General features: G+C 46.0%; 3 protein-coding genes across 3 annotated transcripts; all 3 read right to left on the minus strand.

Annotated features, from left to right (window-relative positions):
• Positions 1–728: 728 nt before the first annotated feature.
• Positions 729–1,118, minus strand: T069G_08630 (uncharacterized protein; the record flags this gene model as incomplete). Its single annotated transcript, XM_056175840.1, has 2 exons — positions 729–957; positions 1,084–1,118. The coding sequence occupies 2 exons, from the start codon at positions 1,116–1,118 to the stop codon at positions 729–731; spliced, it is 264 nt and encodes an 87-aa protein (XP_056026789.1).
• A 12,285-nt stretch (positions 1,119–13,403) lies between these two features.
• On the minus strand, positions 13,404–13,809 carry T069G_08631 (uncharacterized protein; the record flags this gene model as incomplete). The annotated part of the gene is made up of 2 exons (XM_056175841.1): positions 13,404–13,611; positions 13,766–13,809. The coding sequence occupies 2 exons, from the start codon at positions 13,807–13,809 to the stop codon at positions 13,404–13,406; spliced, it is 252 nt and encodes an 83-aa protein (XP_056026790.1).
• A 7,947-nt stretch (positions 13,810–21,756) lies between these two features.
• T069G_08632 (uncharacterized protein) lies at positions 21,757–22,217 on the minus strand (the record flags this gene model as incomplete). The annotated part of the gene is made up of 2 exons (XM_056175842.1): positions 21,757–22,027; positions 22,174–22,217. The coding sequence occupies 2 exons, from the start codon at positions 22,215–22,217 to the stop codon at positions 21,757–21,759; spliced, it is 315 nt and encodes a 104-aa protein (XP_056026791.1).
• Positions 22,218–22,588: the final 371 nt, after the last annotated feature.

Here is a 22,588-nt window from a genome sequence, read left to right on the forward strand (position 1 = left end):
CTTGGTTAGCTGCCAATTTGGGTAGTGAATTTGGAAGTTTTGTCTCATTGGCTAGTAATATGAGGCTCTCGAGGGCCTGGAGAATTCCAAATTCCCCATTCCCCAATTATCCTACTTGCTCGTGTATGCACTCCGGTCCGTGGCCTTGGTCCTGCGTATGCACGTCTGGGCGGTCAAGCACATGCTGTTAGAAAAGATATTTCACTCAGGGGAGCAACAGGTACGGGGAATCCTCAATCATTAACAATCTGCGGCAATTCTGACCCTCCATGTACAGCACTCAGCTCATCGCTATGGACACTTCACTTCACACCACCTTCATATAGGTAAGCCCCCATCCTCTCGTCCAATCCAATATCTGCGGGTCCGCTCATTCGTCCATTCACAATGTGCCCCAGTTGAGCCTCATCTCATAAACATTTAGTCAGCTCGTCCCCAGAAATAGGTACCGTTCTTAGCGATTGCCTGCTCCGTCTTCACCTTCGTACCGTCAGGGTATTGCTTGGGTGGTGCTCTAAAAGGCTGCCTAGCCTCCATGGGGAAGTTAAAGAGAACCTATTTGGTTCGAAAATGCATCTCGAACCCAGCCCATCACGGCAAAGCCGAAGGTTGTCATCCAACCACTCCCACTGCCGGTCTTCTCTTGGCAGACACAACCTAATCATTGGTGCCTGGATGATTTGTCTACATGCATAGTAATACAATGTGGATAATGTATTGATATTGTATTACTGGTGCGGTGGCCTGCTGGCCGAGCTGAACTGCTGGTCAAATGCATCAATCGCGGCAGATGCGCGGGCTTCCGATTGTGCTATAGCTTTAGCCTCTGTTGGATTAGAGCTTGGAGGGGTGAGCACGGATCGATCGTTGCCGTCAACAAAGCGGTCCATATTGTAAGTTGGATTGCTGGGGATGTTGTGGAAGGTAGCAGTCTGAGCGCCGCGGGTGGAATCATCTCTGCATAGTCTCATGAGTATATTCCCTGTACTTACTAGGACAGGGAGATGTATATCTCGCTCAATGAATAGAAAGGAGAATGCCAGATAAAGTGAAAGAGGAGAGCATCCTTTGAAATAAGCTTACCTGAAGCCGTTGTACACGGCGTCGCGGGAAGACATTATGAGAATGAGTTATACAATCGTTGCGATAAAACTTTTTGTTTGGTTCTATGAGATATACTGCAGCCTATATTTCAATGTAGAGACGGCAAAGAACTATGTCAAGCAATGGATAACACGAGTCAACATGAGTTGGTAGTTGGGGATCAGGAGGTGTTTTGTATTTCCCCATGGATGTCTCTGGAGCGCCATCTACAACACCATGGGGAGCATGTTAGGCGTATTACAAGGAGGTCTTCAGGATCAATACCATAGCAAGCCATTCTTCTGGGCTGTTTTTCATTACGGAGCATACTTACTTGATACGGAAGCAGCAGCCCTGCTGCATGACAGGTCCTGGGCATTTGGACAATTACCAACGAAACAAGTCGTGACCTTGCGCTCGAAACCTATACTTCAAACGAAGTGCCTTCGGAGCACGGCACCCAAATTACAAAAGATCACCATCCTGCCGTGATGGTGCCGATACTGACATCCCAGCATCGGACCCGGCCGCTTGATGAGGCTCAATGCCATGATAGAATTGTGTATAGGTGGTTGCTAACTAACCCGTGACTATGCGCTGAATTCCGTATGGCGCTTGTTGAGCCACGTAGCGTGGCGTAGCATTGGCCGGCTGGAGAGTCGGGAGTTTGGTGATTTACGCACATTGACATACATGTAAATACTGTGCTCTTCACCGTCTTTTTGAGCGAAAAGGTGCCAAAAGGCCAGCCGATCTGGTGGGTGACGTCGATGCTTGCCGAGTGGCTGTGATAGGTCGTAATGCTCCGTCGAGGCTTTTACTCTGACAACTATACTAGGAACATTTAGTGTTCTGGAACGGCGTTTATATTTCTCAATCCAAATCCTAATGCGGTCTATTTCTGTATCCCCCTGCGCTAATGTTTTGGCCTCGCGGGTATGAGGCATTGATGTTACCCAACAGCTCCTGTTCACCTGTACATTCGGTCGGCAAACCCACCTATAGCCTTGATTCAAGCGTTCAAGCGCCGAAATGATCCTATACACTAGGAGTTCAGACAGTTATACGAGACTGGAGATCCAATAGAAAGAGAGCTAATGCACGGGGCAACTTGTATGGATTGATAAATGGAGTTCTTTGATAGGTGCCGCAGCTTACACGGAGACGATGTGAATACATGTAAGCTATGGGGGCTAGAAACAAGTCGCTCAAACGAGCGACCGAGAGGCATTATGGATGCGAGTGTTACTCCTAATAGGCACCAGGTTAATTCCAATACTACCGCATTAAAAAAGAATTAACTCGTTGGGTAGCAGAGACGCCATCTGTGTTACATATGTTAGCCAAGTTACCGACAAACAAGATGTATACTCCAATAATTTTTTAGGCATCGCTTTATCTGGCTTTTCAATGGCCAAAAGTTCACTACCACTGCGAGAATCCCGGACGTCAGCTCGGCTCTCGCTGGTATGGTTGCATACCTAATGATGACCCAACATTACCAGCCTCTGCAGGGCAAAATTGCGTGCGGCTGTATAATAGCAGGGTCATTAAGAATCTAATTGGACGACCCATCCAACATCAGAATTGGAATGGGTGCACGGGAAAGGACTCGGTTCGGACTGACCGAGTGTGTAAGTCGCTGTTAAGCCACCCGCCTGAGGCTGTTTCGTCCGACATCTTTTACCGCCGTGCATGCATATGCAAGGAAAATTTAAGTACGGAGCACTCGGTGAAGAAAAACAACTTCGAATGATGAATTGACTGCTGAGTATCACAATACGCTTCTAGAATCTTGCCGAGCCTTGAACTAGTTACCAACGCTAAAGAGAGAGAAGCGATAGGAGGGTGGATCTTATATCTGGCAGAGGTCGAGTGTTGCACATTGATCATTAGATTCAAAGACAATACAAAGTTACTTTATTAACTTTGAAACATTATTCATCACGGCAAAGAATCGCAAACATTGTGACAGAAAGATGGAGCAAACGAAGCAGTATAGTGAGAGTATGATAAACATTAGCACTGGGTTCACATCTCCTTGAACAACAGAGACCAATTGAAAGAAACTTCTTAAGAACAAACGCCAATAACCTTTAGATTCAACAAAGAGAGTTAATTAATTGCAACTGTTGAACTGAATGGGACCGCTTGTTTTGCATAAGTGTTATGCCACTCGAAATTAGTCCACAAATCACGACTGGCTAGGGCTTCGGGGAACGTAAAGACGTGGAGGGGTGCCTCTGCGGCTCTGTAAATACAATGTCATCCTTTGGCAAAAGAACCCAAGACTTTCTCGGTCCGCATGTGCATCCAGGCAGTGATGTCGTTTTGGTGGAGTGGGGCAGATCCATCAATTGGTTTTCATTGTCTTTGCCTACTTTTACGCGCAGTTTGAAATAAACGAGCACCACAACAAGGCCTCAGTGTAGCTTCGAGGCAATTGAAGATTCGTACATCGAGCGGAGATACGATCAAAATCACCAGTCAGGATTTGAGGCAACAGGCAGCCGGATTTGCTTGGAGTTATAGCTTTGAATCATGACGGGGTCGCGTCCACAGGTTGGGCTCATTAGGCACGCAAAAGGCTTTTGTTTGCCTTAAATTGCGCAATCCTTACGTGGCAGTTGGGGAGAGGCTCACTGTTCTAAGGGTGGATGGATAACACCTCTTTTGCTGTACGGCTTCTATGACAAATACGGATGCTGCTTGGAGGGCACATTACGCCATGAGATATCAGCCGTGATTTTGAACATAGGGTGCTAAAATACTCTCTCCTTACCAATAAAACTTGCTCCCTTAGCCGTAGAGGCTGTCTGCAAGAGGACTCGTGACCTTTGCGTTATTTAACCCCTCGCGAGGCTGGGAGTCAAGAAGATAAGAGCAAGGGGAGAGATTGGCTCTTCACAGCACTCGAAACCATGGGTAGGAATAAAACGAATAAATGGTTAAATAGACTTACACTGCAAGGTTATAGCGGCTGAAGTAAAAACCTGAAACTTTGGCTCTTTTGGTGGGTTTATTGGAGATCCCGGTCTTCTAGGGTCATGTCTTCCGAAGCGGGGTGCATGCACCTTTTCATTTTCATCATCTTTTATTACATCATGGCAAAGAGGCGAGACCATAGTTAGGCACAAATTTCTAGTTTTCTCCTGTAAGTAAATTATTTCCTCTATATCTTCTCCTCACTCGCACTGTTATACCTGTGAACTCACATCTCATTGCTATGGAGTCGCTATTTTCATCTCCCTGGAAGGAAACGCCTCTTCACTAATGAATTACAAGAGCAGGGAATGGAGCAGCAAACTACACGACTTAGGCCGAAATATGGCTCGGCGATTCCGGGTGTGGCCGTACTTTGAGGCCATCATGTGGTTGAGACGGGCCGCCTTGATCGACATTCCTACGTTAATGCGCGCTGTGGCACATACAATACAATTGCGCCTTACGAATAGCTTGAATCACACCGCCAGATGGACCTTGATGCTTGGATGGTTCGCGCCTCGTCACGATGTATACGTTTCTCTTAGCCTTCCGCGAAGATACCATATGACCATCCATGATTGAAACGGAGGGTAGGCGGAGGGAGATAGGGGAGCTCTCTATTGAGTAAGTACGTCACAGGAGGTTACTGAAATAAGGCAAAGTGGCCTGATACTTGAATAGCGAGCCTGACCTGGTTGCCTTTTCGTTAGTGCATTAGAACCGAGAAACTCTTGAACAAGGCATGAGCTAAAGAAGATGGTGGCGGACGGTCGATGGGTATTCTCCAAAGCTTTTGCCATAGAGCGCGGCCAGGAGGAGTTGGGCGATTCAACAGGCAACTCGAAAGGCAACCAACAGAGACCACGAGACCTCTCTTCTCCACCGCCCCTACAACAGATCGACCAGATATTTGACGAATTATGCTAGTCTGGACCTAGGCAGACTCTTGGGAGGCATTCAGGTTAGCAGTTGGGCATTGAACCCCCAGCGGAGCCTTTGCTAGCTCATCCTTGATTCAAGACTTGAGGCCCCCCTGAAGAGGGAACTTGGGTAGGCATACACCTCTGATAGAGGCCCAGCATGACTGTAAGTCTACCTGAAGTGGCTAGGAGTCAAAGAAGATCCTTTGAAATCATATGGACGAGGCCGCGCTCTGACGAGCGTTTGGGGAAGTTCTTCGGTGGATGACACCACACAGTGCTACTCTTAGTCTTCGCCTTTTTATCCAACAGCAGGCAGACTGAAATTCAACCTATCTTCATTTTGCCCCAATTGGGCTGGCCGGCCGGCCTCTGTTTATAAACAGTTTCTGAAGCTTCGATGTTTATAAACAAAGAAAAGATCACATGTTCAACTGCCTGGCGTCTTCTCGAGAGCTAGGTATTTGTGATGGCATTGAACTTTGTAAGAAACGTTGCCTCGTTCTCTTGACAAAGCAGTAAGAGATTGGAGGTCACGGTATTGTCCTTTACTTAAAATCAATGCTTGTCAACTTTATTTTCTATCATTAGACACTAAATTCAAATTTACAAAACCCTCTCGTCATGTCTGTTAGCTTAGTGCCTGTGCTGCAGATATCGTTATTCGCGAAGTCTTCTAGGCAGACGCTGCTGCTCGAAAAGAGTGCGGCGATATTACCTGGCAAACCGATCGGCCCATACTTGGTCAAGCAGAATTTAACTACACAGCCGCCAATGCGTCGACAGATTGGATGGTTTCTTACATATACATAAAAGCTGCGTTAGATATGGAGCTCATAAGATTGGCTTATACAACGTATGGACTCCCGTGGCTGGTACTTGGCATAGTACCATTGGGCGAGAGTCACCACTCCTCGTCTACCTATTGTAAAGCTTTTCGAGAGTCCGAGCCAGGACAATATCTGATAGGCGGTCATGCTCTCATGGTAAGAGTGTTTCGGACCGTCGCTACTATGGCCGTGCGGGCTTGTGCCCCATCTACTGCTCGCGTCGGTGAGTTGCGAGCTCTTCCGCACAAGCTTGGATGTACTCGCAGAGTCTCGATTCAAGTCATCTACTTGGCTTTCAAAAAGAATATGGCTCACGCTTTCTCCTATTTGGACGTCGCTGCAGGGCTACAGAACGCTCTTGGTTGGATGGATTGGAGAACTGGACCAGCTTTGTTACCCTCATTGAAACGCACTTATCCGCATTCTCTGGTACGCCCGTGACGACAGCTGACCGCCACAAGCGAAAACTTTGGTGAGCCGCAAGCAAGCTGGATGGGACAATTGGAGGGTGCTGTTAACACGGCCAAGAAAAGGGGGGGCCATCATGAATGCAGCTTTGCTGGAGTCCTTTTGCCACTGTGCGGTTGCTTGAAACAAGAAAAGTCGAAAGACTGTTAACGCCAATGATTGCGATGGATTGAATTAGAAAAAAATAGCTTTAGAATATTCGGTCAACTGTTTTGGGTTGAGGCTCAAAATCGCCCCCGCAGCTCGACATCAATTGGATGGGTCCTCATTTAGGTAGTAATACGATGGACCACATCTGGCAACGACAGCTCAGCAAACATCGACAATATACATGAACGTGGCGGCTCTGTATTGAGGCTGAGACCCTTTCTCGACTTTCATTGAGGCGCTTGATGCCCAGACAATGGGTGGTTGTCTTAGGGCTGACAGAAGATCTTCAACCTGATCTCCATCTTGTACGTTGGTCTCACCGCTTCCATTCCATACGTGTTCTGCAGATCAGTGACACGCGTTGAGCATGTAAAGATTCTTGTTGTCTTGGCAGAACAGAGGTCCTCGCTGGCATGCTCATATCATTGACTGAAGTGAAAGTGATTGACAAGCATGTTTGAGCTATGCTTTAAATGTTTTAGCTTGAAGGCGGCTCTGCGGCTCTGCGGCATTGCGGATCTGCAAATGACGAGGGTTTATTCTGGTCTGCAGGGGCGATCCATGCTGGCGTATTCTAGCGCCGCTAACAAGAGTGTCATAGCGGTCCGTGTTCCTCTAGAGTTGGAGATTAGAAGTGTAGGTCCGTGTGAAAGTGAGAGAGTAGTTGAGATTGGAGCCAACTCCGCCGCCGGATAGCCGACTCTGACGCCGGATACATGTATTTATATGGAACCCCGGTGGCTCATACACTCCGGAAAATACATAGCCACTACGCCGTAGAGTAGGGTACTTGATAGGAGCCAGCGAGTTTGGGCTAACGAAGACTGTCACTTTGACGTGGCAGTGATATATCTAAGAAAGTGGTTGTAAATTCGCAACTTCTCACATCCTGTGAGAAGTGTACATCAAGTCTATGTGAGAATTACGTAAACGTGTATGAGAGTCATACACGTTTACGTAAGTATGGTGCGAAAAGTACAGAGATCAATTTCTCTTGCTTTTTCTTCTAGTACAATTCAGGAACTGTCCATCTACGCCGTTCTCAGCTCTGAAGCCCTGCCATCCCAGCACGACGTTCGGCCCTGTCGCGACGGACACAATCATGTGACGGTCCCCCTTCAAGAGATCCGTTTTAGCAGAGAGAAGATGCTTTGCCCCAAGATGTCTAGCTATTCCCCTTTTAAGACTAGACGAATACCGGTCCGACAGCGCTGTGCCTCAACAGGTAGCCATCGGCCAAAGAGGGAGTGTTCGCGCTTTATTAAGGTGAAGCAAAGGGGGGAAGCTAAGACGTCAACGACTGTGGGAGTGAGGAGAAGCCTCGGGATGAAGTTGACTTCATGCGCCATAAACAGCTGGTGCATGGATGATCTGCCGCGGAGCCCAGTTGTGTGAGAGCGGAGTTGTTGGGTTCAGGGACTTAGAGCTGAGTGCGGCTCATTTAGACAGCGCACTTTCATGTCAAGACCTGCTCAACATCTGAATAGCTCTTTTGTTTGAACATCTAAATGCTCGAGTTGTTGTCATTGCGTCTCGTAAATGGAAGTATTAGCCGAACAAGCTGGTTTGCTACATGTAATATGTTGGTGTGGCTGAGTCTTGATGGCCACATGTGCCTGAATTATTACAGTGGCTGTCAGATTTCGTGCTGTGGATGCCCGCCTTAGTGTTGATTTCACTACTCCATAACTACCCAAGGCACTATACACGAAACTGATAATCATTGGGTATCAAGTACAAACAGTAGACAACAATTTTCCGCCCTGAAACACGTAGTTGAGAAACGCTTTACATGGCAACATGAAAGTGGCCTGATGTGCGCCACCCGCGGCAAGGCTGCCAGCAACTAGATGAGGGGACTCAGCGGGAGAGAATTTGATACAAGGTGGGATAGTATTCACTATTCGTACTTGGAGCTTACGTTATCTAGCTCGTTATTCAACTTAAAATTCCGAAAGATAAATTTCCACATGCAGTCAGCCCAAGTCCCTCAGTATCACCTCAAACCTCACGACCGCACATCGTTAAACTTATCACTTCACCCTAAATCTCACCAAATACTCCCTGCATGATTTCATGAAACGGTTCTCTAGCGTGAACTTCCGCATGCCTAGAAATTGTTTCATGAACAGCTACCCACATTACTCGTTAGGAGGAGGACTGCTACTTGGGCCAAGCACTGCACCAACAGCGTCCAACTGAGTCTTCACGCGAGTTTTCGCTTCCTCCACACTCTCAATTTTCCTAAAGCCAAGTGGTGCACGCTCAGTCGGTGCTTGAGGGTGGGCGAGGAAGCGCGCCATGTTATGATCGTAGTGTTCAGGTATTTTCTTGAGAAGAGAGGTTATAAGGCTAGGAGCGCTGTCAGAATTGGGACTTCTGGATTGGATTATTCGAGTCTTTTGTCGTTTCTGGATGTGGACACAGCTGGAGGTACATTTGGTACGCTACAGGAGAGTTTACTGCCTAGGAGTACATAGGTAGTTGAGAGGAAGGATAGGGGAGTGGCCAAGCCGGCCAAAAGGAAACCGCCGACATAGAAACTGGCAATGAAATGGTACATGATATCTTCTACGCCCACAATAGGGTCAAGGAGAACATTCAAGAATTCCAAGGGAGTAAAGAGAAATGAATGTTGGACGAATACGTACGGGTCTCCAGGTTTGTGCGTGGCGCTATTGTGGGAGGACATCGTTGGCTTCAATATCTGTCAAATAGACGACGGCTCGATTGCGGTGATTATAGATAACCTTTGGTAAACTATTGCTGTGGGAAAACAGACAGTACGATTTTCAATGTGAGACAACGAGGGGATAACCACAAATTTAAAGTGACTGGCGTGAATCCTGGAGCGTTGGCGAGGGGGGCACAAGTTTCTCCTGAGGGGTGCTGTAATCTGCAATACCCGTGCTTTGCTGGTCTTCCTACACCCGACATGTTTCCATGATTCGTCGAACCTGATGAGGCAATGAGGAGGCTTGGTGATTGCAGCTGCATTACAGGGTGTCGTCGTGGTATGGCTTTGCCTTAAGTGCGAGACTCCTGCCCATCACAGGCACACGATAAATTTTTTGCGGACGGTCTGGCCCAGTGATAATTCTCAAAAATCTAGATCCAGACATTGTATTTCTGATTGGATTCGTTTAACTCATATGCTCAGAGTTGGGTATGCCTTTTTGAGTGGGCTCCATTTTATCCTGACGCCTACCCAGGGTGCGCATACAATTTAAGTTTTGGTGCATTGGTGCCCAAGTAAGGCGCGATGATTCTTGCATTGAAAGAGGAGGCCAAAACTGCCTTTGTTGCGCGCATGCCATCTAAAGTCACAGCAATGCAGATAATGATGCCATTACGGGAGACGGGAAGAGAGGCGGATGTAGGAGTGAAGTGGCCAAGATTGAGGTCAAGAGTATGGAGCTCTCTCGGGAAGAGAAGAGAAAATAGCTTAACTGTGGCTGACCTAAATGCCCACATCCCGGGATTTGGGCCATATGACATCAGCTACCGCCCAGAAGCCACATAAGTTCATTTATGCCATTGCGGATGTCTTTGTACTGGCTCTTATAATTTGAGCTAGTTGAATATTAGGCGTACGCTTGGAGAGCCTTACACTTTGCGTCTTCAATGTAGGTGGATGTTTCCTATTGGCTGTAGTTCGCATGCGAAAGATGCTACATTCCGTCCCGTCCCTCCTCCACAGCATGAAGGATGTAACACTAACGAACATTTAGCCCGGCATCCTTATTTAAGAACATTGCAACCTTGACCGCCTACTAAGCCCAAGTGTCTGAGATATTTCTGCCCCTGCCCGGATAAGTTCAAGGCAATAAGAAAGTCTGGGGATTCCAAGCAACGCACTTATGGCATACTACGCGGGGCTACACAACTCGAGGAATCTATGCTCCAAGAAGGCAACCCCGGAGACCCCCTGGCAGTAGTCACATATCAAAAATGCTAAGCAGTACAACAGATGTAATATAATTCTTACAGGTCATTTAAACCACGTGCTACAGACGTGATTTGGGGTACATGCGCCTCGTGTCGAATAGCGCAACGCGCACCACTACGCGGCGCAAACCCTACTACATGTACTCATTCTGACGTTGACGACATTTTAGTGGCTATCTACCTAGACATCTTAACCAATGATTCTCCAAATCTGAATAGCTTAAGATATGGTAGGTGCATGTTAATCTGCTCAAAGAGGAACCGTGTTGTGTGAGTGGCTTTCTCTTCCTTGCAGCATGCGGCATCCAACTCGCTTGAGCAATCGCCCGTCGGGACAAACCCAATGTGTGTAAATACATACACGCACACCTGTGTCCAATTATTACTCGGCTCATATTATGAATCGCAGTGCACGATTCACAAGCCCCGCCGCAAGGGAGGCCGAAACCCGATCGAAATATGCATGCATGGTAGACGTCGGCACGTGGCGATTAGAACGACGACCTATCATCTAGGTCCGATTACTACGTAAACAATGCCGTGACTATAATGTCATACTTAGGCAGATGCTTTGCATAATGTAAACCCTGACGTGCCCCATTAGTGTGTGATTCGTGCTAGCCGAGTGGCGGTGAGACGTTTCTTCCGCGACTATTCTATGGCAGTTGCCCTTGGGGGCAAATAACGAGTTTTGCAAAAACTTAAAGTCTGCTTTAATTTGAAATAAGTGATATTCTGTAATACACCGTTCTTAGGGCTTGAAGAGGTTCACCGAATGGCACCGTAACGGCCGGCAGAGAGTTTAACACGAGTCGATCAAAATTCCTCAAAAAACAGGTGATTGCTACTATTCCCATATTGACGATTTTCCTTTTTAGACTTAGGTCCCACGGTATCCATATATATGCATTTTGCATGACTCGGTGCTTGTCTCAGTTTGGCAACAAAGCCCAACGTCATGCGTACGAAGGGCCAGGTGTTGCACTGCATACTTGATCTATTCAACAACTAAGAGTACAAAGCTTCCGCTTGTGATACTCCATATTCAAATCTTTTATTTCTTTTCTTTCCACAACAAAACAATTGTAAACTTGTTTGCCGTAATTTTTTTTACCTTGGTGGAATGGTTCCACAACTGCGCTCATGTAAACTACGGTCTGCCAACTTCCTAACCGTAACGCTTCATCTAGTTGTCAGTTTTAGAACATTCAAATATTGCATTAACAATATTACTTATTAGGTCCGAGAAAAAAAATTTAGGGTTATATTGGTTATTATACTTGGACACAAATATGACGTGGATATAGCTACGGTAAATCTCATCCGCAAAAGTAGAGCTTAAGCAAATATAGGAATAGAAACTGACAGATTCTTTAACATTAAAGACGTATCATTGATTTTTATGTATAAATATTTTGGCCGCCTGAGTAAAACTGAGCGTCAAACTCATCTAACAGGACCCTCATATTCTTCTCTACTTTGGCCGAGCTTGGAGCTCGTCCAAACCTTTGGTGTTGTAAGTGTCCATCCGCCGATTCTGGAGCAGTCTTCAAGAGACGATCAATGCTGCATGTAATATCATCGGGGACGCAGTGGGTGATGGTAAATTGAGGGCTACTGACAACAGTTTGTGGGGATTCATTCTTCCTACAAGATTACAAGGATTAGCAAACGATTGAGCAAATATTCACATACAGTATTTGATCAGTAGAAGATTTTCCATATATATGACTATAGAGAAATCGTGTCTCTTCGAGTTCAAACATTTCACTGTGTACTAAGTGGAAAGGGATGTTTTGAGGCATGTACATGTTTTCATAGACGGTGGTGGTGGAAGAAAAGGGCATTTTATATTTACGTCTTCTCTAATACTCTTTGAATGATGTGAAGCTGTGACGATGTGTATAAAGTCAAACCCGCAAACGATTGCTCATTTGAAAGAGGTGAGGAGAAGTATGGAAATATTGATGAATAATAGAGGATAGTAATGGGAATTTTATGTTGAAGTAAAGCTGGGTAGAGGATTTCCTTTGAGTAGCTGCATGAACTACCATTTCCTTTGGCCTACCCACTAAGCCTCTCAAACTGACTGTGAAGCCTTCGTCTCGTATCATGCAGCTGGAGGTCATATTGGGCAAGGGACATGCATTTATGGTGTGGTTCTCGGTGGCCTAGATTGCTTGCTGAAGGAATTAAAGGTGTGTGGGTGAGAAATATATAATGCCTTTCTGAATAATGACGTGGGCGAGACATGGGTGACATTTTGCAAAATATTAACCCCGTGAGACAACGATGCGTGTGAGACACATGAACTGCGATTTGCAGAAAACTGATATTGTGAGAACATACGTGAAAACTGTGAGACATGCATTAAAATTTGAATACCTATCGGATCAACTCTGTCTTAACATAGAATGATATACATGGTATGTCCATCAAGTGAGGTACTCGAGTGCAAGCTGCCAGTGAGGATTCATTACCCAGTGAGAAGGCGGCGGCTCTAATCGTGGCCCAAGATGAGCGTTTATACACCTCTTCCTTAAATTAACCCGCCCTGGTAAAGATGTTGGCCTCCAATACTATAAACGTCTATGAATCTGTACCTTGTGACCATTTTATTAATTTGGTGGTCTAGAGCAGGTGCGACGGGAGCTAATTTGGCTTCCGTCGTCTAACAGATCGTGGGACCGTTGTGGCGCACGGGTGGCTGTCTAACCGCTGTGGAGAGCAAGCGACAGGCGTATAGTGGACAAGGTGATTCACTGGTGATCTTTCAATTGTCGCTTTAAGGCAGTGTCATTTGGACTCGGCTCGAAAAAAGCTCACGGTCTCTATTCAAGGCAGAAAATAAAATATAATGAAACAAAATAAAATATAAAGTGTAAATACAAATGAAACTGCCTGCTTTCTTGAAAATTCGTGTGTTCTCTGGACTTGACATTCTCTTCCGTGAAACGTGTAAGCAGCCGATGATGCTTATATTTGTGACCAGCAATTGACGTATTTTTGAAGCTTCGAATTAACTACTCGAAGTCTTGCCGCTCAAGCCAAGCTTCTTCTCGAAAGCGCGCAGCTCTACCTCCACTCGGGCTTCGGCAATGGCTTCTGCATCGGTTGGGGATTGCACTTTGCTGAACACAGGATGATATTGTTGCTGATCAGCAAGGAAGCGGACGATGCTATAGCTATGGCTAAAGTTGCCGTTGGTAGCATGTGGCTTAGTGTCACTACATAACAGCGTTAGCGTGCATACTTCAGTTATATATACCTATACCTTCGACTGAAGCTAGATGAATTCAATTTCCATTAATGGCATTTAGCTAGAAGATGGAGAAAAAGATTATCCGTTGAATACCTTGAATAATCTCGAGTATAACCTACTTATTGCTGCCATTATCAGCGGCCTGAGACGGAGAGGGCGGCATTGTGAATAAATTACGTCCAATGTCTTGTGCTGACGTCGAATAAATTGATAGGTCGCTGACGACGGCAGTAGTCTAAGTTATGTCCCTATACTTGCTGGCAAATTGTTGATACCAATGCCTCAACTGTTTTTTTCTTAAAAAAAAACAATGCATTGAATTATAGGAGCAAAAGCAAAGACAATGGATCTACAGCCATGATAATTGCAAGCAGGAATATTAGCTTTATCTGCGAGATGGCGAATATATTGGGAGTTGAAGCTTATTGCCGAAATCTCTTCGAAAAGTCCGAGAGCAGGTCGTAGGACCTTTAAAGGGGAATTGCCAATACATGTACCTGAGTATCTTGCCGATGGTGGCTAGGTGATGGAGATGGAGATACCGGCTGATGAATTATAAAGGACCTCATTAGGCATGCGGCTACTCCAACAAACCGCCCGCTAAGTAATGCCGAAAATCTGTGAGAGTCAATCTTGCTATAGAGCCTAGACTTGTTAGAGATGGTGGAAACTTATGCACTAAGACCCAAGGAGAAACGGGCTTGACTTGGTTGATCCCACTAAGATGCCTTGGTGCGTGAAGCGGACATTTCATTCAAGTAAGTATGTACATATACAGCGTACTGAGCCTTGAAACTACCTATCTACCCAGTAGTACTAGCCTACTTACATTAGTATTAGATAACCGCTACTCAATAATCTGCTAGAATAGGTAACTTATGTTATATCCGAACTCCGGAATAAAAAAGGCAACTACACTCCCAAACCAGATATGTCGTGCTTACTACCAATTAAGCAAACAAATGGTGGTTGCCTCCGGGGGGGGGGGGGGGGGGAAAGGAAAAAAAGGAAAAAAAGGAAAAAAAGGAAAAAAAGGTAGCTTCTGCGTCGGAGCCTAAAATTCCAAGCTGCGGCTTACGATAATTATTACAAAATCTAGAACACGTTTAAAGTTATCCTTATACCACATATTAAGTAGCGAAGCCGATGGCGATATTTAAAATTACCTATGTGCTATCTATAAACTTGGCTTTCAAATATGCGCGTGCCGTCAATTTTATAAGGACAAGTCTTTCAACAGTATCGCCATCGACTATTACTAGTACCATCTAATTCTGTTACATCACCAACTCTACCAAGCGCTATTACATTTAGCCAGATACTTGGAGCACTCTTAAAACGAACACTAACTTAGATGTAATCCGTCATTCAACTACAGAGCAGCGCTTTAGCTACGCGAACGATTGGCACTTGAGATAAATTGTTTGTCAAATGCATCTAGGCGAGCACGCATCGTAGCGATTTCTTCAGCTTCAGCTGTCGCTTGATCTCGCACCTGCATAAATGCTGCAGGCCGCCGTTCGTGATCAACATGGTCGTCTGTGTGGCCGAGAAAGCGATTGAGATTATATGTCATAGTTTGGGGTACTCTGTTTCTAACACCTGTGAGTAAGTGCATCGGTGGGGCGACGTATATGGGCATATTGACTGCCATCGGGAGCATTGCGTCTATCAGGAGGGGCAATCCAAATGATATTCCTAAGATGTTAGCAGCTTTGTGAAGACGTTATAAGTCTTGGTAGTAATGAGGTAAGAATAAAAAGGTACCTATCTATCAGAGGCTACCTACTCATTATTGCCATTTTGATTAGCCTGGGTAGAACAGGGCTGCATCTTAAGAGATGTTCTTTCAAGTAATATATGAGAGGTGATTGATAGGCAGATGGGCAAGAATTGAACAGATGGGTAAAGTGACCTGAGGAGAACTTTGTATTAGGCAAGAGAAAATTGGCCATGGCAGCTAATACCTAGGTAATTTTTTTCTTTAGGTGATGTGGTTATTGAAACGGCGGCTGCAGGCCGACTGATCGAGACCCGTGCGGTGTGAGGCTCGTAGTTTGCTAGTGCGAGGTGCGCCACCCAGGTTTAACTGTCGGACGGTTTCAACAAAAAGAGGATCGGGAAACCTAGTCACTGAAATGGCTCGACGAAGCGATCTAGCGCCGTGGAGCCGGCCACTGCCGCTTCATGGCGGAATCGGTACATGGGCACCTAGGTACTTTACTGGCAGTCAAGAATTGAACCAAATAGCAAGAAGAAAAGGACTCAATTGGGAGACTCGGGAAAAACCGAAAGCCTGATGGTATCTGAGGCCTCGCATAGATCAGATCGATTCAAGTAACACGGGTTAGACATGGTGCGTGCAGGACTAATGCAGGTATTTGTTGTAACCTTCATCCATATTTTAGACTCAAAACCCCTGTACTCATTCAATAGATATTTACAAAAAGATAATATTGCAAAGAAAAAGGATATTGCCCGCCTCCACATAGCCCCAATGAGCTTTAACATTTCTGCTCTCGGTAAGGATTGTTGTAGAGCCTATTGATGCATCTAACGGCGGTTTGCTTGTTGCGCCACTCCTTAGTTGCCCGGCTGCTTATCGCTCGAGTTAAACTGCTTCTCGAAAGCAAGTAGCTTGGCCGTCATTTGTGCTTCAGCAGCAGCTTCAGCCTCTGCTGGAGATTGAGTTTTGCCGAATTCCGGGGGGCAGCGTTGCTCATGGTCGGCAAGGAAGCGATCGATGCCAAAGCTGTGGCTCGCGCGGTCGTTGGTGATGCGTGGCTTGCAGGTGGTGCTACTGCGTCGATCTTGTTAGCGCCGTTGAGTTACTTGCTGAACATTTGGATGAGATTGGAGGATATGTCCTGTAGCTAAACAGGTGGGGAAAAAAAAAGAAAAGAAAGAACGAAAACCTCTATATGAAACAACCTACTTGCCACTGCCATTATAGATTGCACCAGCAGAGGACGACATTGGGGGCACCCCAAGTTACTTGCAATATGTTGTGGTGTTGATGGAAACCGTAATCACGAAGTCCCTTAGCGCTAGTAGAATGCCTGGCAGAACTAGGAGAAGAACAACCCAAGGTAAATAGGTGTATATCGATAGATATGGGGTGATTTCGAATGCTAAATGTAACGAGAAGAATAATAATGAAGACAATTTCTGAATTATTTTTCTATGTTTGTGGTAAGGAGATATACTCGGGGGATGACAAGAAGCATCGAGGCCGCTTCGCCAGTGGGGAGTTTTCCATCCGCTAGCGGGGCGCGCCGTCCCGCCGCAGCGAATCATCTCTTGGTCCGGAGGTTTGATATCATACCCGCTGCTTCTGGTGCGCGGCGACTGTTCAAGCCCGGCCGCACTGGCCGTAATACTCCATGTAGGTACTGATGTCGTATTTGACCCGCATCATTCATTACCTCTTGTAAAAGGCCAGGGAAGGAAGAAAAGGCAACCGCATTAGTGCTTGTGCTTTATCCACCTCGTCTTAATCCTCATCCCAAATGCCCATAGATGCCTTTGTTGTTTGTATTACGATACGTATCCGATAGCTTGCGAAACATGTGAAAGCCTGAAAATGTTCTGCTGTAAGCCCATAGCTGAGCCGCTAGGTTTGGTGTGTCACACATTTGCTCTCGAGCGCTTCCATGTTTAATACTTTGTAGAATCAGCGGTGTTAATTGATGCCTTACTGTAGCTACAATTTTAAACCTCAGTCGGAGAATCGAGGCTGGGTTGATTCCATCCCTAACATGCCACCTTCAACTCCTGAAAAAAAAAACACCCCCCAGAAGCATGCTACAAGCGGATTAACACCACGCACCATATGCAGCGCCATTACAATTTATAAGAATGTCAAAATTAACCCAAATATGCGCTATTACTGTAAGTGTCTGTGCGTAGGTAGTTGGAAAGAGTGATTGAGGTAAACCCTTACCTCATATGCGATCTTGTCAATCAATTCCCGTACGGCGATTTAGTTGCGCGAGTGACTGGCGCTTGGATTGGCGCCTGAGCGAAATTGCTGATCGAATGCATCCAGACGAGCACGCATCGCGGCGGTTTCTTCAGCTTCGGCTGTCGTTCGATCTCGCATTCGCATAAACGCCACAGGCGGACGTTCATGATCGACATGGCCGTTCCGGCCGAGGCAGCGATCAAGGCTGTAAGTGATGGATTGGGGCTCTTTGCCTCTAAAAAAAAGCATCTGTAAGCAGCCGCACCCTCGTGAGTGCATGCACGAGTACTCTACATGTATAGATTCATGCATGCAAGTACAGAGGTAGATTGAGTGGCGCCGGAGCATGCAGCTGGCCAATCAACGGAGGGGCAATGTGGAAAATGATTCTCAAAGATACGTCGGCTTTACAATGACGCGAATCTCCCATGGTGGTTATATGAAGAGGAGAGAGAAGAGACAAATATAAGCTGAAAGATCACTTACTCATTACTACCATTATAATCGGCTTGGGTCGAAGAGGGCGGCATGGCGGAAGATGAATTGCTAAGAACTTCTATTATACCTAGGTACCTTAGGTACAGGTAGGTACTAAGGAGGGAAGTTGGTCGAGAGAGAATATAGAGATAAACCGTTGATGACAGCCGGTTTTTGGAATTAAACATGGAGGGGAGAGGGCAAGCTTTATAATCGAATGAGTACGGGGTGACGCATGGCCTTGGGACCGGTTTTTCTTATTCCGCTCTTAATGCCCAGCGACTGAGATGCCAAAATCACTGCCTGCCCGGATATCTAGACCTGTGCCCAGCGAAATTAGCGCCATCTCATCGACGAACATCTGCACAGCTAAATTAGCGTCATCTCGTTCGAAATGGGTTGCATCGCACATCGCGCTACTGCCAGGGCGCAGCGTTCGGTGCACTCGGGTCCTTGGAGGCGCATCCCTCTGCCCTTGGGGTGTGTACGTGAGTAAGAAGAATCTTGAACAATTGCCGTACCTGAGATACCAGGCAACTTTTGCCTTTTCTGACCCCAGGCCCCAATTGCTTGCGGTTGGGCCATCGCATCTCATCACAACTCGGTACTGGCAGCCTCTTCACTTCGTCGATCATATTGACATCTCGAGCACCCTCGCACATTCATAATGCGGAGAAACTTTTAGGCAATATATAAATTCTGCTCCTCTTGAGTATGATGTCGATTAAAACACCTATGACAAACAAGTAGGTGCTTTGTATTACATGCTCTTATCCCCACGAACTAGGGAAACTTCGTCGTTGCTGATCTAGGGACAAGAATTGAAGATAGCCTCGAGATCGAATGGCCTGTTAATAAGAAGTAGCACAGAACTTTGTAAGTGCACTTGGTCGTAGCCAGTGGCGTTTTCTACCTAGTATGTGGTGCTTGATGGTACGAAAGTGCTTGAAAAGCCCAGCCTCAACATACACGTAGTCTCATTTCGGACATTAGTGGCTTGAAATAGTATGTATGCTTATCTCAACTTCATGCCTATATCTCGAAGCGGGAAATGGGATGTCTTTCATTGATTAGTGCCTGGCTGATTGAACACCTGGGCACAAGTTGGGTATGCACAAACTGTGGCTGTATATGCCGCGGACTTTGCGATTGGGTATTAAAGAAATATCATGATGAGCAATCTTTGCTTCAGATCGGAATACTATTCGAGACTGGCATCTCACGTCTTATAAGGCAGCGCTGCTGTCGCAATACATCTCCTCTCCTATAAATTTTGCCTCGTCTAGCGTCAGTGTTATCCGACGATCTGTAGTACCAGGCACAATACTTTCTGGAGGGCGTTTTATCAGATTTCGGAACATTTGTATATCTGTTTTTGCACCTCACTGGGAATGTATGAGACAAGACTCCCCATTTAAAAACGTGTTACTTTACAGTAGTAGGTACGTCATTGCACTGTTCTCACTTTCATCTGCTTCTTGTTCATGCACTACTCCCATGGCTGTATGAGTTAACGGATCTTGTCCATAATCCCCACTTTAGAATTGTAATTACGCAAATGCCACGTGCATAGAGATAGTGACAAATTCATTGCCAATGGACTGATTTGTTGTACAGAAAGCCTGTGGGTGAGACTTCACAACTTTGCCGACTAATTTACGATGTCTGGACACATCATTGATTCACGGGGTCATGGGATTTATTCTAGTTATATTAGCTCCCAATAAACATCTATTCATTTATATAACCATTAAATTCGACAATTGCTCCTCAATCCTACATTCTAAATTTCACAAACGCTTCAATTTGGTATGTAGTATCCAAGCCCATATGGCTCCAATTTTAGCTGCCGCTTGGACCGCCCCCCTGGCCAAACTTCTCATCAAAGGCCCGAATCAGTCCTCGCATTCTTTTTTCTGCTTCAATCTCACTTTGCGGCTCTCCAAGTCCAGGTAAAGGTCGCTGGTAGTTTTGTCCAGTTCTATCGCTGTTGTGTTGGAGAAAGCGATCTATATTGTAGGTAGGGTGGTGAGGAACCTCGAAAGATTGGACGTGAGTGGTGGTCACGCGTTGTTCTTTGTCGCTTTGTGATCTGCGTCTCCGTTAGCTCACGTACGTGTGTGGAAATTGCAAGTGAAAGAAAAAAAAGGAAAGACAAAGAGAAAAAGCCAGTGAGTTATCTTTGAGATGAGATTGAGAGCATTCTCCTCGCAATTGAAAGCCATTCCAGGTTTGTTAGAGCAATAAGGTTACACGTACAGAGTGCTACCAATGCAGACTGAGCAGGTGGATGGACCAGACATTTTGTGTAATCTGAGTTGTTATAAAAGCCAAACAAGAGCAATCCAGTCAAAGAAGAACAACTCAGTCAAAGAACAACGTTCCAAAGAGTGAGTATACTCTATGATAATAGGCACGATGGCACAGATAATAAACATTTCAGCGATTAATGAACGGAAGAGTTCGAGCGGTATTTATAAAAACCGTGGACAAAGGGTAAGTTCCCCTTTCTTTGTTATTCATCTACCTTGGAATCCATTGTCATCTAGAGGTTCCAAGAAGAGCGGCGTATGCTGGCCAATAGATGAACCCGTTAGCATGATTGTGGCTGATAGGTTTGCTTCTTTGAGCAAATATACGTATAGTTTGCACTGCCAAAAGAAGAAGTGAATGCAGACGCACCGTAACAGCACCAATAATATTACGATCTCCAACAGATCAGGCGTTCCATGGCATATGTACACGGGCTACGTGCATATGGTCGTTCCCATACTTCAATGGTAGTCTATGGCTCATTCAATCTCATTCCTTGTATCTGATTTGTTGCATTACGCAGTACCTCTACCTACTGGTCCGTGTCCCATCGCCAGTGTAAGTGGCGTACCAGGTACAAAGGCCAATCAAGAAAACTTCCACTCAGCTACCGGAACCCCGTTTTCATCTCCGCTATCACGGACCTTTGACGGATCAATGCTCCGTGAAATCCGACGTATCTACACCAATCGGCAGCGTCTGCCGCTGGACAAACTGCCGCTCCCCGACGTTTAGCTCTCATGCCCGTATTATCCGCCAACCGGCGGCCCGCAAACCGTTAGACCCACAGGAGAGGAGCTGGAGGTGTTCACTTTGTCAGATCCTTTTCCAGCGCGAGATTCTCACCTTTGCCGCAAACCGCAAGAAAATCGCCCAGGGGGTCGGAGTCTCCCACGCACGTGCGCCTCTCCATCCTGTTATTCCTGTGATGGACGCAAACCCTCCCCCCCCCCCCTCCTTCTCCCACCATCAATTTGTATTACTCACTGCTCTTTCACCAGTATTATCTAGTGACACTTTCTCTTAGTTGACACGGGTCTCCGTGATGTTGTTTACTTTACTAGAGGACGATTTCTGAAGAATGAACCACGCATTCACCTTACATCCCTGACGAATACAAGGCCGTCATACGGCCGTAGTATATTCCATCTTAATCAATTTATTCCCACCCAAAACTTTTCTCGATACTCCAATTTTGAGGTAGCATTCAACAAATTGATTCCGGTTTCTCGGTTCACAGCGAATAACCCCATATACCATGCCCTTCATATTCATTCAGAGAAATAAATATACTTATTGTACAAAGTACACACGCCATGCAACGTTTTCATGTATACTCAATAGAAAATGAATGGCTCACGATTTTCGATCACCACTCAAGGCAAATAGTTTGTCGAAAACCTGCAACTGAGCAAGCATACGAACTCTCGCTTGCGTCTCTGCCTCAGCTTCTTCTTGCGCCTCCCTCAATTCGATAGGCGGACGCTGGTACTCAGCAACTATTCCGGGGTTACTGCTGCTGCGATTGTCTAGAAAACGGTCGATGCTCTCGGTGGGACAATCAGAGATGCCGGCGAGACTAGCTGGCCGAGTAGAACCATCCGAGGCGGCCTGAAGCTTGTTACCACTGTCCATGTTTCCATTAGCAAAAAGATTGGCTCATAAAATCACCGAGTAGATATTGTCTGAAGATAGTGAGCGGAAAATGACACACCATGGAATCGGATTTGCATATGTAATGTTAGGACTGATATGCTAATATCGCATACTTACGGGCTGTCACTGCTGTAGATGGCACCAGTGGATGAGGTAGGCATTGCGGTCGAGTAACAAACGTTTTGAGATAGATAAATGGAGAAACCTAATTGGAGGAACGAGCGAAAGTAACCGTTGAAATATATGGTCAATTTTGGCTTGCTTCCCTACCAGACAGGTCGGGCAGAGAGTCCCTCTTTATACTAATTACATCTAGTCCCCTGTTATTCGGCTTGTACAGATACCTTCATGGTTACCGCCTTTTTCATCAGTAGCAAAGATATGGAAAATCCGAAAGGGAGCGATGTACAGCCCCTCCTCTCCAGTGACAGCCGCACCTGGCCCAGCTCAAACGATTGTGTGTCCTCGAGCATATCTGGCACCTATAACTGCCTTACTTTTTTTGCTCCCAAGACCTGCATATGCATACTAA

Source organism: Trichoderma breve, chromosome 5, assembly GCF_028502605.1.
Source record: "Trichoderma breve strain T069 chromosome 5, whole genome shotgun sequence".
In the NCBI taxonomy this organism is placed as follows: domain Eukaryota; kingdom Fungi; phylum Ascomycota; class Sordariomycetes; order Hypocreales; family Hypocreaceae; genus Trichoderma; species Trichoderma breve.